We start from the raw sequence: 19,975 nt of genomic DNA on the forward strand, positions 1-19,975 counted from the left end.
TCTCTTGTTCGTTACCTCGTGTGTTCGAATCTTTTACCAACAAATATGTGGCTTATATGAAAATGCATACATGGTTATTTCAGTTCGGATTACCCCGTGACTCATTTGAAAAGGCTTGTTGCTGGAAGTGTCATAAAATAGGTTGACCGGATTTTTTAATTATCTTGCCTGCACACGAACGAATAGCACGCTCGCCGTAAATGAGTTGATATGTGTTTGCAGCGTGATTATTATTCAACGTTAATAAAAATCCGGTTGATGCCACAAAAACACAACATAATAAGCTATATGAGAATGACGTTGTGGATACATTGGCACGGCCATTGCACCAAAGTCGGAATCTAATAATAATCGAGGCACTTCGAACAGAAATAACGTATGTCTGCTTGCAAGCCTTTCTACCATTTTTATCAGCAAAACTCGACACGACATAGTGGCTCCCAAAATTGTTTTTTAGGGCATTTTTCAGAAATTTTTGGGCTTAATTCAACTCTACACCAACACTTACCCTAATCAAAATCCTAACCACAATCCTAATATTTTCTAACCATGACAGTTTCTCCCAGAAAAAAATCCCCTACTTTCCAACTGTACGTTTTGGATTTTCCTCTATCCAGGGACTACTACTAGATCTCATCCGGTCGTTCCACTTCAAAGTACAACATCTTGCCATCCCTCGGTCTCAAGTGACAAATAATTTTTAGTCCGCTTTTCGTTTCAAACGCTAAGTTTATAATAGTGCTGATGATTTTTTATTTTTAGGACATTTATGATCAATAAAATAATAGTTCTCGCGCATGCAGTATTGACAATATTTTTTCCTATTTATTCCTGCTCATTGGATAAACGTGTGGTAAAGTTGTATGTTACTTTCGGCATTGTTTAGCAAAATAGCTTTGATTTTTATCACTGGATTGTTTTAGTGTGTTGCATCTGTAACTTAAATGTCGGAGGAAGAGGTAATTTGTGTTACAATTACAACCCCGAAATCGTATGTGCCAAGCCAACGCTCATTACTAAATGTACCAACGCCGAGTGCAAACATCTCTAATTTCTGCTGTGTTTATTTTTCAAAAACATGGAATGTAATGGAACTTGTTTAGACGTTTAACTTGAGCTTGCTGGATGTGACATGCAAATACCATTTTGTTTGGCAATTTTATTTTGTGCCCTTAGTTATAACACGCAAAATGCCTATTTTATGATTTAACTGCTGAAAATTTTTTATTGGGGGTTTCAACTAAGAGATGTCAATGTGGACTTTTGTGTTTGGATTTTTTAAGCGCTTCAATTAAATATTTTTTGCATTGCAGGATGATGAGCTACAAGCTTTACGGTTGGCTGCTTTGGCTTCTTTAAACAAACCAAGAATCCAGAATAGGGATGTAGAAAACCTTGACACGTTACGGCGAGCTGCATTACAAAGCAGAAAAGTATCTTATATATTAGTAATCTTTACATGTGCATAACTATGAAAAATGCTTTTTCAAAAAAAAAGTTTAGTCAAATTTAACCTCAATAAAATTTAATGTGTATATAAATTTTGCCAGCCCAATAATGTGCATCAATGCAAAATTTTTTTGCTGTTTTGTTCCAAGGATGAAGGCAGCATCTTCGAAAAATTGCAGCCCCCAAAGAGCAGTAATCTTATAAACCTAACCCCGGATCCAAAGGAAGGTAATTTGTTTTATTGATAAAAATGATCCTTTGAAGCATGCTTTTAAGTATTGTAATGTTATAAAATACTGGGATGAACTGGTCCAGATTCTTTTCTTATTGAAGTTGACACAAGATAGATGTTTATACAATATAACCAAAGTTTTGCATAAAATTTAGTTTTGCTTGCACCAGCCAAACAAAATGACAAGTTTAACCGGAAAAATTCTGAAGATTCTGACACTTCCGACAGTGAAGCAAGTGCAAGCTCAAACGACCCAGAATCTAATGTGTCAAGGTTGGTTGGATGTTCTAGTACTGGTTTAGCTAGTTTGAACAGAGCATTATTTTGTAGAGTTGGCTTAGTATTGAGCTTTTTCTTCTGATTGTATTTTTTCCATTTTAAAATATTATGTAGGCTGATACAAAAATCTGACACTTAGATTGTGGGAACAAAACAACAAAATAAACAAACATGTTTAAATTAATCTACAACATGTAAATTTCAACTGATCCTTTTAGCACAAGCTCAGATGGACAAAGTGACAGTGAATCGAGCACACAAGATGATTTGGAGAATAAAACCGACACACAAAAAGAAAAAATAGAGTAAATGATACCTTGCTTATACTGCATACATTGTTGCCTTGATCATTTCTGTACTTCGGTTATAGTTAAATCGGTTTCCATCCAAATGTTGGCATGTATGATGTATATATTTGTTATATATATATTGAATTTAAATTTGTGTAGTGACAGAAGTGGGGTGGCCGAACGTCTTAAATCTGTTGATGAAGATGATGATATTTTGAACGCCATCGACCAGTTTTTGGGTGGTGATTTTGAAATACCTGAAAAAAACATTCCGTCACCAAAAGAAAAACAATTAGTAGCTGACAAAAAACCCAAACCTAAAGTAAAGAAACGGACAAAAAAAAAATTGACTAAAAAGGTCGGTAAGCTCAGTTCCCACAAAAAAAATTATTGCAGTGATTGCAATTTTGCCGTAGTTTTTTATTACTACTACTGATTTAATGAAAATCTGAGCATACAAGTAAAATGCATTTCATCGCTCATGAAAATGCCCCAAATGGTAATACTAAAAATTTGCATAATTCTGTGGGATTTAGAAAGTAAAGACGGAGCCAATTAAAAAAGACAGAGAAAAGAAGATATCTGATATTGATGTGGGAAAGAAGCAAGAATCAGATCACCAACTGGTTAAAAGGGAAACTGTCAATAAAAGGTGAACAATTTCTTTAATATTTTTGTTTTAAGGATAACAGTTTCTTAAATAAGTTTCGTTTTTAGATAAGAATTTCTCTCGTAGTATTTTCAATTTTATTCAAACTTGACTAAAAACATATATCCCGTATTTCAGAAAGCCTGCAGTACCAGTAAACCCACTCGCATCTTCCAAACCTAAAGAGTTACAGCAACGAAAAACAAGTGCCAGAAACCGTAGGGCAGGTAGAGAAGAACAGTTAGGTGAACACCACATTAAAACTTTGGTAACATAATAAATTATGTTGTAGGCTCTGGTGGGGATGACAGTGTTCACTCATCTGACCTTAGTTTCCTCTCAGATTCCAGTGGTGATGAAAGTCCTGCAAAACTGGTTAAGTTCCATTGTTATTTGGTGTTTAACGAAGCCATTTTTTGTAATATAACATAACAGCAAATATAATGTAGTATTTACTTACTTTTAGACTCGCCCAATAGGAGATAGCCAATCTGGTGGGATGACTGTAACTAATAGGGCAAGAAGGTAGGTTGTTTTCATAAGCATGAAAAAGCACCCATGGTGCCTAGTTTATCCAAGCATGTTTATTAGGCTTTATGATACATTACTAGTACAAACAGTAGTTGTATTGGTTGGTTTGTTTTTAAAAAATAGTATGATGTTTTAGTTTTCAACTAAATTAATTTTTGTTTGTAGTGATTCTAAGAAATTTTCCCAGTCATCAAGAAGTGGAGTTATTTCACTAAAAACGGCAGCAACAAAAACTGAACCTAGGTCCATGGACTTGCGGAAAAAACTTGAAGAAAAAGGAATGCCCCGTAACCACACGAAAGATGAAAACAGAGACCCACTGCCTTCTTCAAGAGATGAGGGTCAAAGTGAAACCAGAAGACAACCCAGCATTTTTGTCAAATCGAGTTTAGCTGACAAGGCAAACCTTGAAAAATACAGGAAGGTTTCGGGTGAAAATGAAAAGGAAAAAATTTTTATCACAAGGTGGGAAATTTGTTGAGAGCTTGCTGTTTTAACAACCTATTGCATAAAATATTGCTAAATACTGGTTAAAGAAAATAAAAAGTGTCAACTTTAAGGAAAAACTTATGTTAAGTCAGTTGGTATTAGATTTTGTGCAATTGGGCATGTCAATCCAAATTGACTGATTAATTTATTCATAAATGTTACTGTGCAGGAATATTACAAACGAACATTTCACGAAGAAGTCTGTAAGATTAAAACCAGAGACCCAAAGCAAAACAAGTGCAAAAAGTGTTTCTAACCATGAAAATGGCAAAAAAGAAATGTAAGTGTTTGTATGCTTACTTTTCTAATACTAAACCTAACATTTCCATATGTCAAAAATGATAAAAATTCAAATATTCCTGTTTTTTCTGTTTTTAAAGTTACGTTATTGGACAAGGCAGTGATAGAATAAAATTTTGTTTTCCGCAGCAAAAAGGAGCGCAAAAGAAGTGTTCTCCACTTTGCCCCCCACACTCCGGTGAGTGAGAGACGAGAAAAAATCGCCCGCCTCATGGAGAGTGCTCCCAAACTCGCTCGGAGGAAAAGTGTGCGAGAAGATGAAGAGGAAAAGGCTTTTTCTGACATTGGGGAGCAAGATTTCGAACAGTTTGAAATCGCCGAGGATTTTGACACTGAAATTACAGAAAATAGCAACGGTATGTGTGCAATAAAATACTGCTTTCTCAAACATGATTGCAAATGACACTTTGTGGCATCTCTACCAATGCCGCAGTATCTAAATTTTCTAAAACTAAAACTTTTTTTTACATATAATCACATTGAATTAGGCTTGAAATAATATTTTGAACTCGGAGAACAACACATCTGTCCAAAATTTTTTTCATTGAGTCTTTTACCAGTCCTCAATTTTGTGCTTAACTTTCCTATCTAAGGCCCCTCTGACATACATACGAACCATTCTGGCCTTAAGACTTATACCTGTTTTTTTCAGTATATGCTCTCTTATAATCTATCCATTGTGACTTTATGATTCGTTATAAAATCACAATGGATAGATTATAAGATAAAATATATATGTGTCACAACTTTATTCAGAAAATAAACTTTGTTTAAAATCTTTCACATTTGCTTGAATTTCCTTTATCCCGGAAAAAATCTTTTAATTGCAATTTTTTAAACTTTTCAGCTGCGTCTGACGACAAGGATGACTCAACACCTTCGAAACAGCGAGTTGATACCCGTGTCTTCATCAGTGCATCCAGAACTTCAGATGCTTCATCATTGTCCTCTGGCGAAATTGAAGATATCTCTGATCCTCCACCCAACCAAGAAGAAACACCGCCTCCAAGAAGACCAGTCAAGAAGAGACTAAGTGTCCACATAAAGTCTGTTGCCAGGAAAGATGACATTTTGCCTAAAACTGAGGTGGATGCAAGGACTAAGATGAGCGGAATGAACAGGAAGAAGAGGAAAAGAGGTGGAGACCTCCAGTGGGAGGAGAAAAACATTCTCTCCGAAAGTAAAACTGATGATGACTTTGTTGTCAAATCTGGGAGAGACGACAAGATATCATCTTCCATTATAGCGACTACAATCCCTACAAAAATTCTCCCTGTCTTAGCCTCCGAGGGATCTCATCAACGCAGAAAGCGTAGAAAGGTGGACTTGAGCATGAATCAAAAGAGAACAAGGATTAACGTGGAAACACTAAACGCTCGGAATGTGAAAGACAGACTGGGAGGAAGTGTTCCAAAAAGCAAGAGGCGCGCCTCTCCTGATGTGGTTGCACAGGGAAGAGATGCGACCAGCGAGCGCGAAAAGGAACTGGATGAGAGAATGAGGAGGATCAGGGAACAGAATGAAGCCATCTTGAAGCGGCGACAAGAAATCGAATTAGAGGAAAAGCGTTTTCGGCTCACGTGATCCCCGTGAAGCGAGGATGGGAAACTTGCTCCAAACCGAGGTTGTTTAGATATTGCGGAGGCGCATTTCTGTAGACTATGGATTCGACTCGATGTGGATTGTGTACATTCACCGGTTTTTACACTACTGCCAGTGTGTGTTGTTCCTATAATGTTGGATAATATATAGATATTGACTCTGAAGGTGAACTAACGTAGACTGGTCCACGTCGACATTCTTTCGGTTGCAATTTCGAAAATAAATTAATTTCTTTTTATACCCGTGTTCAAATCAAACATTGTTCGATTGCAAAGCCTGTCCAAGCCTGATTATCGTACGACGCGAATCGACCATTAACACTGTGGCTACGTTCTAAGAGCCAAGATGGTCGCCAACCCCTTACAATTTACTGATAACGAAATGACTAACGTGATTACAAAGTACCGAAATGCTTTCGGAAGCCATGGAATTACAAAAGATGGCGACATGGACGACTTTATACATGGGTATATCATCTAGTATTCCTCAGAGTTACGGTGAGCTGTTTACTCGACTTCTTTTATGCTTGTTGTCATGACAACTAAATTTACATTATATGGCGTAGTTGAAATTAGGGCCACAACCAAAAAGGTTTACGGCAGATTTTGCAGAGAGAGTGGCAAAATGGTAAAAAGGGGATTGAAAAGTTAAACACAACGTTGTTTTTGGGCACAATCGGATTTAATATAGTGATTCCTTTTTCCAATACAGTGGCGTAGCTACCCGGAAATTATTGGGGCCAAATGCGTTATGGGTTTGTTACTTGAAACATATATTTATTAAAAAATTGCCGCAAAGTGCAGAACACACAATTTGTTTCTGATGCTAGCTGTCACAATATTCAATAAATTTAAAGCTATTCCGGCAAAACTTATATGTGTTATACGGTCGACGTTTTAGACGTTATCAAACCGACCTTCATCAGGACAAGTACGCAAAACGCAAACACAACGATAAATTCCAAAGCGTAAAAAAAACAGAAAGGACGGGAAAAGGAAAACAAAACTTACAAACTTTATCGCGGAAATTTGGGAGCAGTCGTAACCGTTGGTCCCTCTCTGGCTACGCAAATGCTCGTAATGTTGCACAAACGCCCATTCCCGAAATTCCCCAAAACCTAAACGAAGTGTATATTTACATGCTGTGTTCTTTATCCGTCTACCTGCCCACGTGTTATCGTCACGAAAGCGGGTTGCAATACTGTTTATCTGGTGGATACGTAATTGTTCCTTTTGTAGGCAAATTTAGCATGAAACAACAGTACGTCTTCGCACAAAGAATTTGTTCCTTATCATTTTGTATATGCTTGTTGTTTATCCCATGTTAATTTTTTCCTGCCCTAGGAAAGCAGTAACCTATACATATAGTTTTGAGTAGTTACTAATTGTACCATATTGGCGCAAATGTGTTAACAAACATAACCGATACATACATCATTTACTTTGATACGTAGGTCATGACACTGGGTGCTTCTGACGTACAGAAACAAAGGTATGTTGACAACACGTATGGATGTTCCTGCAGTTGCTATCTTTGGATGCAAACGTTGTGGTTGCTTAAGTGGGCGTATTTGTTTGATCCTACGTCTTACGAATTATCTTTTTTTGTTGTTTGTGGCAGATGGGCGCAATATTGCTTGTATACAGTTGTTATAGATTGAAACAAGACAGAATCTCCTGGTTGTCTTGTTATGTGTTAAACTAAATGTTGCGGTTGAACAGTCCCTGTTGACACCATAGTTTAGGGCGATTGAGAACCAAAAAAGCAATGATCACTGTTGGGAGGATCGCTTCGTTTTTCCCCTTGTTGTGTTTGTTGGGGTCGACAACGGCACAACTGGAAAGTAAGTAGCTTTTATGCCAGGTAATTGGATTTAGTTGAAGTAACCAATTGTTTTTTACCAACGCATGTGGTTCTATTGCGGCACAAATGCCTACCAATATTGTATTTCCTTTTATTTAGAACCGATACTATTATTAAAAAACCAAAGGCATCAAAAGATTGAAATTTACACAAGGGTAAATGAAGTGTTGGAGTACGTGTTTCATGAGGTACACGGACCTCGTGATAATAAAACCAACACGGTTAAAGTGGAATTCAACGCTTTTTGGGTAAGTCCAAAACAAGTACATGTACTAACCAAGGTAATATCCTTTTAAATATGATATACGTTGGCTCATAGATCGAAGATCTCAAGCGAAACACTGTTTACAAATTGCGGGGAAGATACGTTGACGGCGGCAGTTATTCACCATACTCGGACTGGTTGGCAGTACGGACAGGTATACTTGAATTGCGACCACACTGGGAATTTTCATCAGCCAAGCAACATTTTCTTTGTTCTGTACATATTGACTACAAATGGTCGCATGTGTTATGACGTTAAAGTTTGTTTCGTTTTCGTGAATGTTTTTACTTTTCTTAAGGGCAAAATAACGTAAGATAAGTAGCCAATTATCCATGTTCAAAATTAGTTCACTAAATTTCTGCATAATTTCAAGTGACGTATACAATGCAAATCACGGTATATTACAAAAAGTGGAAAAAGCTGGAGCATTTTGCCTTGAACTTATTTGCATTGTCACCAGCCCCAGGTCCCGCTACATTTTCCTATCTTGCGCGACCGACTTTTGTGATCTTGATGCTTGAACAAGTTCCTGGTGCAACCGAATGGAAAGTAAAATATTCAGCACTCGAGAAGGATTTGTCTTACGTATCCGCTCCTAACCACGAAATCACCAGCAACTACTACGTCGTTGTGTAAGTTGTACCTATTTGGTTAATATTTCATGTTGGTATTCACTATTATAGAACAACGGTATAACTGTACCATAATTTACGTCATTATTTCATCACGTTTTTTATACCTCGCCGCGTTTAAGCTGCATTCCCCCCCCAAAACACGTAAGATCTGAGGATATATAATTTCTTCTTTTTGGCCAAAATGATACTCACACATTTTCAGCGGCCAGATCGCTTTTTAAATTGCCTTGGAGAAGTCGAGGTTTGGTGAAATTATTATTGTGATTTTTCATCGGTTTATCAGAGATTCAATGATGGAAAATATTTTACACAGAATTAGAAACCTGCGAGCTGATCATGTGCACAGCTGTTCTGTTCGGATTTCGAAGGTTGTCTTTGGCCAGTATTTAGAAAAGGACAAAAGTCCTTTTGGAAATCCAGCAAACTTTAAAACGGGTGAGGCATAACCTTGTATAAAGCTTGAAACTAGATCAAAAAGCTGATTGTCCTCTATTCTACGAGCATGTCTTTTTGACTCGTTGCTAAACAGACTCATGCGTAAACATAACATTAAAAACACCTCCAAATAGCCAAAGTTGAAATAAACTTTTATTTAGGGTTCATTTCGGCGCCCACAACATATCTAAATTCTTTTTGACCTGTAATCAATACAGTTTTACGAAAACCAATCAGTACACCGTTTGTTTGCAGCCCCACTTTCGCTTTTCGGTCGTGTGATTTTGCCGCTAAATCCATTCAACACTTCACTCGTTACGTCTGCTTGGCTCGACGACATGAAAACCAAACTTCTCTCCCACTATTCTGAACAACATGAAGTGAAAGTCCTGGAAGTGGAAAACAGTACAAGTGGCGACGCACTTCTGCATTACGAGGTTTTGATCAAAGAGAAAGCGGAGGCGAATGTGACTTTATCGAAATATGTTCTTCCGGAAAGCAGTGAATTCAAAGACTCAAAGATTCACTTGCATGGTAGGCCTACGTAAATTTGCATTAGCTTTTTAAGCTGTGTTAGCTGACTAAAATTAATTTAAATGAATAGGAGCGTAATGACCACCACTGTATAGTATAGGATTTGACGTTTGTGTTGTAAAATACGCTAGTTAACATCACATTTAGAATAAACGCATTTTAGCCTCAGGAACCGGGGGATACGATTATGAACCACTCGGGGACAATACAATACTGTACCCCACATTTTCCACCAACCCGAAATGTTCGTCGTCGGAAAAGCGAACCTGGACAACAATGAGCCATGAAGAAGCTGCGACCAAACTCGTTATTCCTAACATTGAAGGAAATGCGACCACAAGTTTTCAGTTTATTGATAGAGGTGCGAAGTTGCCAAGCAGTTTTTAAAGTCAGGCTTTTCGATAAATTTGTTAGCATTTGTATTTGTTAGCTTTTCCTCGGTGACGCCAGTTAAATTAAAACCACACAAGTAAACTGTAATTTGATAAAGTATCATAAATGCCATTTGTACAAACCGAAGCCTAAAATCACACCAGACTTCCTTTGGTAGTTTCATCCATAGTGTTTCAGTTGTGATACACTTTTTCTTCGATCAGCATGATGCAATTCGCTGATCGATCTATTCAGTCCACGTGTCTTATGTGCCTAATTGTTCCTTTGATGTTTGTTTAGAGTTGTTGGCAAACGGGGAACGCAAACACATTTTCCTAGAAAACAGCGTCAACATTATAGGACACAACTATCTAGTGAAGGTTTGTCCTTCAAATTCAACGGACCAAACGGTGTACGATCGCATCTTCACTGCACGATACGCCAACATTACAGATCAATATACCATAGTTTACACAACAGGTATAGATGTAGCTGTTTACCTGAGCAAAAAGTTCCATAAATCGTCGTAAATGTGTGCTTGTCGTAGCTCCCGGTGCAATACCCAGCGATGATTCGATGGTCGGCATCAGACCCATTGTCACAAACGCGAGCGGGCATCGAGTCGAGTTCACAATTCCGAAAGTTACTCGAGCAGTGCGGTACGACTTCAAAGTAACCACAGACCAAGGAGATATCGTTGAGAACATCACTCTTTCCGAAATGGATATCGACAGTTCCAGTAACTACAAGGTATACCTCACTGTTGTCGATTATTTTTTGGTGACTTGTTCTCTAATAGGACAGTTAATCAATATTCTGCAGGTAGCTACAAATAATCTGCTCACCAATACTAACTCATACGTGTTGATAATGCAAGTCATCACCAGATTGGCCAACGGAACTGAAGTTGAAAGTCCAAAGAGCAACGTCTCATTTTACGCAGGTAAGACAACAGCATTACAGAGTTAACTTTTATTACCCTTGAGAGGTTTTTAAACGAATCTCATTTTATGGGGATAAGAAACAAGGTTGGCTTGCTAGGTATCCTAGTTGCGGTCACACGATGCTTTTCACAGGCTTGCCAAAACCAACCATTCGCGTCACTGGGGTTCATACCAACAATTTCACCGTTTCGTGGCCGGTGGCAAAAAGAGCAACAAGCTACACGATTCAACTAAGAGACAAAAACTTTAACAAGAGGACAATAAATGTCAACGCTCCTGCAACACAATATACTGTTGCAAGTGGAATCAATGCGGGAGATGTTTTTCTGGTGTCAGTGGCGTCTGTCAACGAGTTTGGTCCGAGCGAGTTTTCTGACGAAGTCTCCACCGGTTAGTCCACCAAACTAATCACAACTTCTATATGCGTTAATTGGCTTATGAACACTTCTGACTTTTGAATAAATAAATGACATAAAGATATTGCATTATTTGAACGTAGCCTAAGTGACAATTCAATTTACAGCTTTATTTTGACTATAACATCATATTACATCAGGCTTGATGGCGTAGCTCCAAGAATATTGCGATCACTACTGTTTTCTTGCAAACTATTATAAGAAACTACATAATTCCGTTTTATCTAACTGTAATTAAAATCGATGCTATATGTCAGAAAAAAATAGACCTGAACAATCGTTTTACATTCCATAGAAATCTGGAGCTTTTCTGAAGTTAAAGGAACAAGTTTTGTCGTAAGTTGGTTTAACCAAAGTTTTCGCGATCCCAATTTCCGCATTGCGATTAATTCATCTTCCGTGGGCGGAATTATGACTCGCAACCATACCGCACGATTAAGCAATTTGATATCTGGAACCCAGTACCGCATCACAGTTACCTATAACAGTAGTGAAACGGATTGGTCTGTGTTGTTCGACACCTACCAATACACAGGTACGAAGTTTTGATTTAGAAGGTCTTTAGCAATGTTGCTACGATATTTGGAATCTTTTCACACCATTGTAGGCTATATCTACAGCAAATGCAACAACGCATAGATATGGAATTTTTAGATACAATCGCACGAATCAATTTGGTGTATAGTTAATTAAAAACCTTTTTAATAATTAGTGAGAATTTTGGTGGCTTGTACAACCATTCTTGCATGAAAGTGATAATCTGTACTAATTTGAAGCTACAAAGTTACCAATAATAATAATAACACAAAATGCACAAACTTATCCTTACTGTTGTTTGGCAACTAATCGCCTAATATACCACTTTATATGTAATAAAGAGTTCTAAATTCACCCTACTTTCCTACAGTCCCTGGTGTCCCCACCAACCTAGTCGCCAATTTCAGCGAATACAACTTCACCATACTCATCAAATGGGACGAAGTTAGAGGGGCACAGAGCTATGACGTGACATGCGGGTCGTCTGAATCGAACCAAACCGTCGAAGTTTACAACCTGACTTCACCCACTTATCAGTTGGAGAATGTTTCAGCCGACCGAACTTATGATTGCGGGGTTAGGGCTGTAAATGATGCCGGAAAAAGCGATCCAATGCGCGTTTGGGAGTTTACAGGTTAGGACCGATTAAGCCTGTGAAAGTGACTGATGATTTCGAGTTAATTCCTAAAACGTACATTTACTGCAACACTGTTACTGTGTTGACTTTACACATTTTAATGTATGTATTATTAAGTGCATATCACTTTTCCCATAATGCGGTATACGTGAAAATCGCGACTTTGACTTAAAAACGTGGACTATGTGTCTATGCTAATTTATTTATATATTCGTCAAACATTTGTGCAGCCTTTGTTGAATACATTGTTTCATTTTAGGTTATCCAGTACCACAAAATATTAGCATTTTTAACGTCACTTATAACTCTGTGTCGATGTCCTGGGACTACATTAGAGGAGCTACAGGATATATGGTATATATGTGCTGTCATGTGCTTGTAAACATTTGTTTTTTTCGTTGTTATTTAGCGTAGGCGCAAAGTAATTGATTTAAATATGTTTCGTGTACCCCACTCCTATCAACATAGCATGTTTCTGCAATCTCTCTGTACGTTTTCACACTAAAACCTCGTTTTTTCAGATTTTGGTTCGCTCTGTAAATGTTACACAAACATTCAACGTCTCAAGTCACAAGGATAACCTGGTCAGCGGTTTGGAATCTGGGACATCCCACAACTTCTCAGTGCTAGCACAATATAGGAACGACAGTCATTGGTCTCCGATTTCCTCTCAATATACTGGTTGGTATATAGAGCTACGATTTAAAGTATAAACACACCCAAAAGTAAATTAATGGTAAATATACCTTAATAATGTTAGCTTTACCTGGCCGACCCAAGGAAATAAACCCTTATAATGCAAATTTGAATACATGGTGATAAACTTACATCAGTCAGGTAGTACTGACTTGTATTGTAAAGAGGGGCTAACAAGTTACGTTTGTGTTTAAATGGCTGCAGCTGCTGGTAATCCAACCAAGTTTTCGGATGTCCTTGTTTCTCGATCATCAGCCACTTTATCATGGCCTACGCCCCGAACTGTTGGAAGAGTCAACTACACGTAAGTAGATGTCCCGGACCTTACGTATTACCAACGTTATAGCAAATGTTCTTCTGGGGTTGGTACGACGCGTTTGTAAACGTTCAAATACTACTGTTTTATGTGCGCGATAGTGGGACTAAATTGTTGTCTACAGTCTGACTTTATCCTTTGATGGCGCAACGATATTGGAGAAAGAAACGAACAGCAGCACCGACATAGAGGTGGATGATCTGACTCCCGGAACTGAGTATTTGGTTGAAGTATTCACAACCACTCACTTCCTACACGCGCACCAAACCGCGTACAAAAATCTCAACAACCCAACTCAACTATCTATCTTAACTGGTACGAAATCTTGCTGAGTTAGTAGACACAAGGTCGACCGAATTAAAAGCAACTATTTATCAATACTTAGCTGCCGACAACCCAACCAATCTTCGGTATATTGAAGTAAAAACATCATTAATAACAGCGATGTGGACACCTCCTTCTTTTAATGGAACCATTGAATACAGGTTGGACAATTAACTGCAATTATATATTATTGTGATCTTACATTGCACTTCTGTTCAAAGCTTGCCTAAATGTCTTTCTCTGTCAAGTTATTTTGCCGGATTGCATTTATAACTATAACCTGCATTACTTCCTTATGTTCTCAGGGCTTTGCTGAAGAAAGGAGATCGAGTTTTGTTTAATGTGACAACTTTAACTTCCTACCACAATTTTACGGAGTTGGAGGCTGGCATTCAATATGTTGTGCAAGTTATCACTATAAGCACTCCGAAACCAGCAAACCCTGAAAAGTACCAAAACAAGAACGGCTCGCCAGTAATTACTGTTACAACAGGTAAACAAACAATCGTGTGACAATCGTTTTTAGTTGCGACATAAATACTTAAAGGTATAATACTCCGCCGTGCATGATGTGATATTTCATCATCCACCTGTATTCATGTCTAGAGGCGTCTTCGTAAAAACGTCTATTGTACACCAAAGGTTTATTTGCATCTTTCGTATGGGCATTGTTGTAGCCTACTACATATTTAATTTGTGGTAATGCGTGTTCAAAACCACAACAACCCATGCCTATATTGTCTATTTTAGTTCCAAATCCCCCCACACATCTAAGCTTGAGTGGATATGACGTCAAAAGCGTCAATCTGACATGGAATTATTCCACCGGTGCACTGTCATACATCATAGCAGTCGGAGCGCACACAACTAAAAAGCGATTATCTGAAAAACGCTTCCACACTACCGGTAACTGATTCATTAGCGTATATTGAACATAATCAATATGGTTGCCAACAGATTAAACAGAAAGTCTTTGTGGCCTAAAATATAATCTTTTTTATACCCATATTCTGCTTGTCCCTGCCTATAATGCAAAAAGTTTCTATTGCCTATAAATGAAAAACAAGTTATTTTGATGTACCCCAAGTGGGTTGTGTAATGTACTTGAAAACTTAAAAAATAATCAATGTAAAAACCACGGGTCGGATAAATACAAAAAAGTTAAGTATCCAATGCATATCGTTAGACATTCAAAACGAAAATACACATACTTTATTTTGCAGGTTTGCACTTGCTCATTTCTGATCTGGACACAGCAGCGACCTGGTTCACTGCTGCTGTTCAAGCAGTAAATGTTCATGGTTTGCCGAGTGATCCATCGCAAACGATTGTACAAGATGCGGGTAACAATATTTTAGGTGTATTGACCATACGATTCAAAACAACAAATGTTGCTGATTCTATTTTGCAGCTTCCCCAAACCCAACAAACGTTTCCTTCGACGACATGACATTAAGCAGTATATCATTGACCTGGAAACCAACAGCTTTTGAAAGAAGTGTTAATTTCAGGTTTCAAACGAGTTTACCATGTGACAAACAGTGCGCGTTATAGAAACAAAATGTTTGGTATCTATTTGTGCACATAAAGTATTACAATAGAACATAAAACACGTGTTCTTGCCCATAAAACACTTAATTCAGTTGCCCCATGACACAACTAACATTTTGATTAAACTAGATACAAAAACATTCCGGCAAAAGGTGAAAAATAGTAGCCTGCACACAGACTAATTCTATGAACTTACACAGCACAACTGTTTACATGAGAACCACTGTGACGTAACAAAGATGGCGTTTTCGCTAAGTCTCATAATGTAATCTGCCTAGAAAAGTTCAAACAACTAAAGTTTAAGCATCTCATTACTGATTGATAATTTTGTGCACAATTTTTTTCACTCATATAATCTAAATCTGAAAAACTGTGGCAAACTTTTCTTTTTTCTGCCTTCGCAAGCAGCTTGCTGGGTGGCAGTCAAGAATGAGTAAAAACTAGTGAAAAAGGGCAACACGTATAATGTGTAACTGATTCCATGTTTACAACGCAGTGTTAGCATCTTCAACAAAAGCCTTTTGCTTCGAAACATCGATGCCGGTCCCAAAAGTTCGCACAACATCCAGGGTCTGGCGGCAGGAACAACTTACCGTATACAGGTTGCAACCTTAACTTTGCTTGAAAGGCCGAACAAAGCTGTGTTTATCAACACCGAAGGAGCACCTGAGATAAATGTGACAACAGGTAAACGTTTAGAGTTTCGGGTTGCAGGAAAACGTTTTTACAGTGTAACAATATCGGCCACATTCATCTTTAAATGTAGATATATGGACAGTAATTACGGTGAAACCAACAAGAAAACAATGTGCTCTATAAAATTTTACCTAAACCGTATCTGGACAGCAGTATGTAATACCATTGGCAAAGTCATGAGGAAATTAAATTGGGACCCCCGCATTTTCACAGCTTTTGGAGTCATGCATAGATTTATAATAAGATTTATAAATTATAATAACGCTTTTCTGTATTTTACCATTTTCTCTAGGCCACCCATAACTTCTACAAAACAAACATACCTATAGTGCAAATTAAGATACGGCAACAAATAAATTGTGTTTTTTTTGCACCAGTGCCAACCACACCGACAGGGCTGGTTGCTTCGAAAAATGGTAGTCATATACTTACATCGTGGAAACGCTCCATGGGTGCTACGTCGTACCGAGTGGGAGTTGCAACAGAACACCAACAATCATTATTAAAGCAATCAAAAACCTTTACTACTAACAGTAAGTATTTCGCATTGGCAGGGAAGTTTGGCCCATCCCGAATTTCTACGACAAACATTTGCATTACATTGATACATTGAAAGACAACTCCGTCAGTCAGTACCGACATACACAGACAGTCATTTCGTGACATTTTCTTTAATAAAGATTGGTAATAAGTGTTGGTTTTTTCGAAATGTACTTAGTAGAAATGAACATTCAAAACAAAAAAAGATAGGAATTTTTATTTTTAATTGACTCTTTGTGCCTGCTAATTTTAATCTATGCCTTTAAACTACTGGTTACAAATATTCCAGTGGGCTCTTTAAGGAGTGACGGTGTTTTACACAGTTTCTCTTTTTGCGATTTAATTTCAGACGTCAAACTCTCTTTCACCAAAGAAGCGTCTTTGTCTTATTCCATAACGGTTAGTGCCACGAATGTACACGGGTACTCCAGTCCAGCATCTCAACCCGTCATCCTGAGCGAACGTAAAAAGCCGATTTTCTTCATATCGTATTATTTCGTCCATTGTGAACCACAATGTTCTGTATATCAATCGAATACTTTTTCAAAACACTGATAGCGTTTTAGTTTAATAATAATTTATTTTCGTTCACTGCACCCAAGCGGTGTGATGAGTCTTTGTATGACTGCCATGTGGTTTACTTTTTTGAAGAATCATCAGTAGTATGCTGCGGACCGATTCCCTGGTGGGCTATTCTTGCGAGCAGCATATTCATGTTCGTATTGCTCATTGCGCTTGTGGTGTATAGGAGCAGCCGTCGAGAAAAAAACAAACAAGTAAGTTTCCTAAACTGTTTGCACAACGGCGGTATGTGTATAAGGTCCGTTCAAAAGGCTTTCGGTTGCCGAAAGAAAGGAATGGACATTAAACAGTTACGAATAAAATAACCGAGACATTTACCTGTCCGACCGTCGTTTTTGTACGCTGTTTTGCAAGTGCAATGTTGTAAGTATTAAATATTTTCAACAACAATGGCCAAAGTCCTCGTCGCACACTTGGAATCAAGATGTACATGTTTACAAATGCATTGCTTATTTCTTGGAATATTATCTGGGAGTGCTTTTCGACAAACGCCGAATTAAATTTTGATTGTTAGTCATCTTTATCTCGGTATATTTTCATATGTTGCAGGCTGTAGGGTCGTACGACGTTCAAACCAATAACATCTTCGATGTTGAGGTGTCCGTTAGCAGTCACAGTGCTGACAACAAACCCACCAACTTACCAAATGTTGGCGAAAGTTCAATTGTCAACAGTGAGGCTGATTCCAGTGAATCTGAAACTGAGGCACATGTTTCAAATAGCGACAGTGACCAATCGATTACAACTGACGAAAATGAATATGCTGTCGTAATGACAGAAAAAGAATCCGTATCGATGCCACAAGAGCCGGAGGCAAACACCGATGCTTCCGAAATCGCTATTTGCGAAGATGAACACACAAACAGCCAGACAACCACAGATGGAGATGAAAGTTCACCTTACGCTAATATATCACAAAAAAGCGACGATGATAAAGAAGAAGAAGCCGAACCCCAAACATCGTCACCTGAAATCCTGGACGCCGCTGCTATCATGCAAGAGCTTGATAATATACTTCCCACCGAGGACTTGGAAATAGAAGAGGGTGAAACCGAAGTTGAATTTCAAGAGAGAGTAAGGCTTTATCGCAACAGACTGAAGTTTAGTTGCAAGGGAAAACCGGGAAAATTGGCCATCGTTGATCGCACGTTTTTCGAGGAAGCCTAAGAATGCTTATATGACATTGAGAACACTCAAGCGTACCTAACGATTTTTTGGAGTACTATATAGCCTACTTTTATTGTGTAAATATTGCTGTTATATTTTCGATGATTATTAACTACTGTTTAAAATTACGTACAAGAAGTTTATTTTACGAAGTCAATTGCCTTTGTTGGCATTCACAAAATAACATCACTTCTGTGCCTGCTTGGCAATTTTTCAAATGCTGTTTTGCAAGATAATTTGAGCGCAATTTGGGTATTTCTTCCCATTCCACATCCTACCACATATTACTTGACGTATTGAAATTCTTGTTACTGTTCGTAAATCGTGTTTTGTTTTGTTTAAATAAATTAAAAATAAACACATAGTCGGTTTGTATTGAAAACCCTGTTACCCACAAAAAAATTCGCTAAAACAAGTATTATGCATACTGCTATTTTTGCTGCCAGGCATACTAATTAATCAGAATTGCTTTCTGGCACTTAAGTTTCTAAAGTGTTTATTTGAAACCGACGTTTCGTCTGCCATCCGGCGAGACTTCCACAGGGTTATGTCAACAATAGTGCATCAAGCGCATAAACTCTAAAAACGCAAAAAAACGTAAGAAAAACACAAGAAAAAAAAAAAATAAATAAAAAAAAACAAGCCTGGTGTGCCCCTCAGACCCATTGTTTCCTTTATCGGGTCCCGTCTTATATGCTCGCCAAATTTATAGCAGCAAGGATTATTTCCCCTTTGATTGGGAAGAGCCCATATCGCGTTAAAACCGCACGTGAATTTGCAGCTTAAGTGAAGGACTTGGCAATAGCGGATGGTGAGTGTATGGTGTCCTTTGACGTCGTGTCACCAATGTGCCAATATCGGTAGCTGTTACTAATGTCATTGCACGCTAAGAGGATGACAGTAACCTTGCGCAGCGCACGTTGCTATCCTGCGAGGATATCGCAGAAGGGCTGAAATCATGTTTGAACGCCACCTTTTTTTCCTTTTGTGGTGTGTTTTACCAACAGGTGTTTGGTACGGCGATGGGTTCTCCGATCTCTGTGGTAGTGGAAAATGTAGTAATGGAAACAAATAAGGATAAGGCACTTGCCACTTTTGCGCATCCTCCCCGTTACTGGAAGCGTTATGTCGACGACACCTTCGCCATTGTTGATGCAGCACAGCTCCAGTTGTTCCTTAACCACATTAACCATGTGGAAGATTCTATCAATTCACTTTAGAAAAGGAAAGTGGTGGTACACTACCGCATTTAGATACAGAGGTTATCCGTGATGAGAATGGGTTGATCAGCACTCGTGTGTATCGCAAGACGCACACCAATCGGTACTTGTCGTTTAAGTCGGAACATCCGATACAGCTCATGACAGCGGCAGTGCGGTCGCTGATGGATAGAGCCGAGGCTCTGGTTTCCAGAGAAGAAGGCCGTGACAAAGAGATGAAGTTCATCAAGAATGCACTGCGGAAAAAATCTGTATCCGTCATGCATATTTAGAAGAAAGCCTGCGGTCAAGCCCCAGCAAGAAACAGCGTCAACTACCGGTACGATCGTTTTGCCATATGTTCCCGTTTTAACAGTCACGCTAAGGCGTATAATGTTGGACTATGGTATTGCGGTCTACACAAAGCCACATGGAACACTTGGCA

General features: G+C 38.3%; 2 protein-coding genes across 4 annotated transcripts; both read left to right on the forward strand.

The window, feature by feature from the left end:
- The first annotated feature begins 854 nt into the window (after positions 1–854).
- LOC145894701 (uncharacterized) lies at positions 855–6,022 on the forward strand. Of its 3 annotated transcripts, none has more exons than XM_082983341.1 (14): positions 855–959; positions 1,314–1,448; positions 1,599–1,677; positions 1,837–1,954; positions 2,179–2,265; positions 2,410–2,608; positions 2,787–2,902; positions 3,038–3,126; positions 3,192–3,274; positions 3,366–3,424; positions 3,596–3,895; positions 4,089–4,199; positions 4,349–4,575; positions 5,067–6,022. In XM_082983341.1, exons 1-14 carry the CDS (start codon positions 945–947, stop codon positions 5,801–5,803), a joined length of 2,355 nt encoding a protein of 784 aa, XP_082839467.1. In that variant the 5' UTR covers positions 855–944; the 3' UTR covers positions 5,804–6,022. The 3 variants fall into 3 exon arrangements, with proteins under 3 accessions (XP_082839467.1, XP_082839466.1, XP_082839468.1); XM_082983340.1 differs by having other exon boundaries at positions 1,314–1,433; XM_082983342.1 differs by having other exon boundaries at positions 1,314–1,433; positions 1,852–1,954.
- A 1,528-nt stretch (positions 6,023–7,550) lies between these two features.
- LOC145894554 (uncharacterized) lies at positions 7,551–18,644 on the forward strand. Its single transcript, XM_082983176.1, has 27 exons — positions 7,551–7,664; positions 7,784–7,932; positions 8,004–8,103; positions 8,410–8,581; positions 8,898–9,019; positions 9,275–9,553; positions 9,717–9,914; positions 10,226–10,405; positions 10,473–10,675; positions 10,748–10,868; positions 11,002–11,259; positions 11,581–11,820; positions 12,193–12,456; positions 12,719–12,813; positions 12,981–13,140; positions 13,360–13,459; positions 13,596–13,786; positions 13,857–13,956; positions 14,101–14,288; positions 14,546–14,701; positions 15,019–15,138; positions 15,207–15,306; positions 15,843–16,033; positions 16,420–16,575; positions 16,932–17,045; positions 17,234–17,358; positions 17,714–18,644. Exons 1-27 carry the CDS (start codon positions 7,589–7,591, stop codon positions 18,329–18,331), a joined length of 4,776 nt encoding a protein of 1,591 aa, XP_082839302.1. The 5' UTR covers positions 7,551–7,588; the 3' UTR covers positions 18,332–18,644.
- The last annotated feature ends 1,331 nt before the right edge of the window (positions 18,645–19,975 follow it).

Source organism: Ascidia mentula, chromosome 3, assembly GCF_947561715.1.
Source record: "Ascidia mentula chromosome 3, kaAscMent1.1, whole genome shotgun sequence".
NCBI classification, from domain to species: domain Eukaryota; kingdom Metazoa; phylum Chordata; class Ascidiacea; order Phlebobranchia; family Ascidiidae; genus Ascidia; species Ascidia mentula.